Source organism: Aplysia californica, unplaced genomic scaffold, assembly GCF_000002075.1.
Source record: "Aplysia californica isolate F4 #8 unplaced genomic scaffold, AplCal3.0 scaffold01119, whole genome shotgun sequence".
Classification (NCBI taxonomy): domain Eukaryota; kingdom Metazoa; phylum Mollusca; class Gastropoda; order Aplysiida; family Aplysiidae; genus Aplysia; species Aplysia californica.
The window spans coordinates 5,291-9,712 of NW_004798389.1; the positions used below are offsets into that span (position 1 = coordinate 5,291).

Consider the following 4,422-nt stretch of genomic DNA (forward strand, 5'->3'; position numbering starts at 1 on the left):
ACACACACACACACACACACACACACACACACACACAATCTACAGTCATTTTTTTTATCTACCCTCACTGACACCAATTTGTTTCGCTACGCATGCATTGTTTATACTGTGTGCATGTTCTGAATACAACTAATATCTAAAAGAAACAAAAATCAGTACTCTAAGTAATAGTACGCTACGTGTGACTTTTGCTATGAGGGTGCTCGCTATGTACATGCTAGACACTAAGTGTGTGTGTGCTACTCTTATAATTCATAAGAAACATATGTAAAGATTATAGGAAAAAACCCGCAAAAAACAGACACCAGTACACATAGCACGTGAGAATGAAAATTCCATGAAAGTAAAATCAGAACGCCAGAAAGCTCTTCACATGTACGAAGACCAGAAAGCAAAATTCTTTAGATGAGAAAGAAAAAAAATGCATTCTTTTAACAACTAAATTTTCGTTGTGCATATTTTCTTGCTTTTTTCAACATTAACAAATTTTGTTTTCAACGAAATATATTTTTGAACAAGTGCATCTGATACTTCAGATTTAAAGAACTGTGATATTTTTTTTCTTCAAAATGTTGGGTTTGTATAATCTGAACAGGTGGCCGATGATTAGAGTCGACTATGACGATGATGATGAGGCTGATGACGAAGATGATGATGATGATGAAGATGATGATGACGATGATGTTTGTATTTAATGAGCACTTTTGGTCTAAGTAAAACTGGATCGTCTATTGAGGTCAGATTGAAGAAGTGGTTATTAAGGAAGACAGTGTAAATAAGAGTGTGTTTCTTGTCTGCAAGCTTTGGCTGTGACAATTCTTAGACAAACTGCACGACACTTACAGAGACTGCTTTAGGAGGACACCACTCAAGATTATTTTGTGCAAGGAACATAAAACAAGTATTAAAGTAAAAACAAAACAAAAACAAAAAAACGAAACAAATAATAAACAGTAACCTCTCTGTGGCAACGAGAAATGATGGGGTGGGGATTATGAACTAAATAGAGGTCACAGTGTGTGTTCGGATCATTCTGTCTGTTGAGCGAAAAATATGTACAAATCAAAATTCTGTACGGGCTCCCGTGGTCTTTAGGTACAGTGTTCTCCTCTTGTTCAAGAGGTCCCGGGATCGAAACTTGACGGCCGCGAAAAAACTTTCTTCTCCATATTATATTGTGTTATCCTTTCATGTCCTTTCCTGTTCTCTTGTCCTTTTCTGTCATTTCGTTACATCTTCACCCCCCCCCCCCCCCAAATAACCTGCATTCTCTGGGTTCTCTCCCCTTTATTCTCGAATCTTTCTACTGGTTCTTTTGGCTACTTCTATTGCTGTCAGCCATCTCAAATAAGAGTGAAAAGTCTCTGAGATCCCTAGTGCAAGATTCGTACGTTTACGTTCCCTTGGTGGTCCGTAAAATTGATATGAATAGGTATCTGCCGACACATAGACAAAATTCAAAGCCAATTCCTACTTTAAATTTACTTTACTTTTATCCACCGCTTATACCCGTTTGGGTGTCGCGGGAAGAAAGAGACGTCTCTCTGTCTCCAGCCGGAGAGCTTGGGTCACGGGGATGCCGTGGGTGGTTAATGTTTCTCTGACTCCATCTATCAAGGTCTTCCTCGGTCGCCCTCTAGCCTTGTTGCCATCGAATTTTTTTTTTATGTAGGGCGCTTTGAGTTGGATGGTGTGTTGGTAATCGTAGTAGATGTCCGAACTATTCGATTCTTTGTTATTGGATGTGATGTTCGACATCATTTGTGCCCACAATTTTCGGATTACTGAGTTTCTAATTTTGTCTCGCCTGGTCTTGTTTACTGCATTTCTAAGACATCGCATTTCACATGTTGTAATTCTTTCCTCTAATTTCCTGTTCGTAGTCCATGTTTGGCATTGATAGGTGAGTGTTGGGATGAATATGGTGTTGATGATTTTGAGTCTTGTTGTCATGGCAACAGACAGCGCATTTACACAAAAACATCCAAAGTGACAATCACGTACATTTGGGACTCAAACCCTGCTTAGACAGCATTGTACACAACAGATAAGTTTCTCTATCTGTATGGAGACTAAGATGTCCTATTCAACTACAGAAATCCTGAACTATTTTTTTAACGTTTCAGGGCATGGGATACAGAAAAGAGATGACTTTAAACATAAAACTTCTCATATTCCTCTTACTGACAAATTCCTTACCTTTCCTAGACAACACACAGTACACAGCCACTGCAGTAATAAAACCCAGGACAAACGTTGCCACGACTGCCCCAACTGCTACTGCTATGGTCACGTGAATATCGCTTTGTTGTCCCAGCTTCTGGCCGTTTGTACCTCCGTCTTGGTAACCAAGCATGAGATGAAATAGAGAAAAAGTAGTACTTTTCGTAACAAGAAAGATGATCATGGGACGATCATTGTAGAGAAAAAAATCACAAGACTACGTAGCGCGGTGGGATCGATTTATTCTGTGCTGACAACAGACTTGCAGGCTTACTCTTAAGGTTTTCTCACTCACAGGTACACAGTGTTCAAAACCTATAATTATGCGAGGCATCGTATCAGTCACAGGTACACAGTGTTCACAGTTGACATATGCAGCGACTGTCCAGCAAACACATACTCACACACACACACACGCACACATACACACACACACACACACACACACACACACACACACACACACACACACACACACACACACCTGTTAGAGACACTATGACTTCCGTCGTCAAGTCGTAGCACCCACTAAGATGTTCTGCCCGACAACTACAGCTGGTCTCGTTGAAACAGACCGACAACAAGGAGGGGACAATCTTTCCATCAGTCACGTCCCGACCCCCACACTGTAGAGAGATGTCTGAGGCAGAGATTTCCGGGAATCTCCCATCGACGTGACACGCCACACTGTGTTCTGTGCCTGCTTCAAGAACAACGGTGTTGCCCGCACTGACATCAGTGAAGGTTTTGCCGTTGATGACCAGTGTAGGGGCCGTCTTGGGAGGTTCTGGTGAGATGATAGCGGCCATCAAATATTGCACATGGGAAAACGAGTATTCTGTGATAAGTAATGGGCACAAAAAGAAAACAAAGGTCGTGATACGTGTTATAGTTACTGTACACGTTAAAACTAGGTTCCTGATACCTGAGATAGGTAATACTGTAATACAAAAGAAACAAAGGTCGTGATACGTGTTATAGTTACTGTACACGTAAAAACTAGGTTCCTGATACCTGAGATAGGTAATACTGTAATACAAAAGAAACAAAGGTCGTGATACGTTTGATAATAATATGTAATGTTTTTTTCACGTTGAATGTCTGTGGTCCAATAAACAGGCTCTTCTCTTTTAAAGCCAAACATTTTTCAAAGTACAGCCGATTCTTCTCCAACGACCAACTGTATAAGACAATCAATTTTCAACAGCCATGTCCCATTTCTTCCCTTTCATATTACTTTTTTTACATTAAAACAACAATGTGTAAGAGAATTATCTTCAACAGTTTCTACTGTATTTTCATCGGTACAAAACTCAGAAATGGCTGACCAAACAGGCATTTGAATAGCCCGCCTCCTAAATACATGATGAAGCACTGAACTAAACCTTACATTCAGGCATGTATTTTCACCTGAAAGGAAAGAAAGGGCAGCGAAAGCTACAAGGAATACTGAAGTCCTCTGTTAGGAACAAGATTATGTCAACATAGGATAAACACTCAGCTCTATGAAAATGGAAAAAAGTAATTTGTTAAACTAAATAGATACAGACGAAATCTGTTCAAGGATTTTATAACAAGTCAATTTCTGGAACTTTGTTTTGAGCAATTCTAACTAACTCTTTTGGTTTTAGTACATGTACAAACATAATTAGTTTTTTTATTAATATTAAAGTGTGATATTTTTATTTTTATTTCTTTTGATTTTAAGGTAACTTAAGTCCTAAAATTTAAATTCATAATTAGTAAAAGCTTCAATATGTGAGTCTGAAGTTTTCCTAGTTCGATATTCCTGGTCTACGATGGGTAAAAGTTTTACTGTTTTTTGTTTCCTTTGGAACTGCTAGATATAAGGAAGCTAACAGTAGAACCATCTTGTTGTGTATAACATGTCTGCTAATCAGATTCTTTTGGTTTACCTTTGTTCCACAACACTCCTCACCTCGCACGTAGATTTGTACAGAGGGACTGTCTCCGCTCAGATCTCCAAAAGCGCTGTTCACAGCGTCACACCGGAACTCGTGATTACCTCTCCTTGTAGGCACAAAGTTGAGGGAACATTTATTGTCGCTTTCTGTACATATATCAACATGTTGTGTTCCTGTTGGCGTCACTGTGAGGGTAAAACTTGCTGCTGGGTAGATAACTCCCACAGAACATTCCATGGTTATATCTGGGGTAGATGACGGACACAGGTTATAC

General features: G+C 39.5%; 1 protein-coding gene across 1 annotated transcript; it reads right to left on the minus strand.

Annotated features, from left to right (window-relative positions):
* Positions 1 to 1,858: 1,858 nt before the first annotated feature.
* On the minus strand, positions 1,859 to 3,063 carry LOC118478894. The gene is made up of 2 exons (XM_035973306.1): positions 2,708 to 3,063; positions 1,859 to 2,340 (listed from the first exon to the last, which is right to left on the minus strand). Exons 1-2 carry the CDS (start codon positions 3,030 to 3,032, stop codon positions 2,123 to 2,125), a joined length of 543 nt encoding a protein of 180 aa, XP_035829199.1. The 5' UTR covers positions 3,033 to 3,063; the 3' UTR covers positions 1,859 to 2,122.
* Positions 3,064 to 4,422: the final 1,359 nt, after the last annotated feature.

Excerpts from the sequence above, each read along its gene's own strand:
- LOC118478894 (XM_035973306.1), bottom strand. The coding sequence starts at position 3,032 with ATGGCCGCTATCATCTCACCAGAACCTCCCAAGACGGCCCCTACACTG. Across the intron at positions 2,341-2,707 it reads AGTCATAGTGTCTCTAACAG|ACGGAGGTACAAACGGCCAG; the intron begins GTGTGTGTGTGT and ends TTGGTTACCAAG.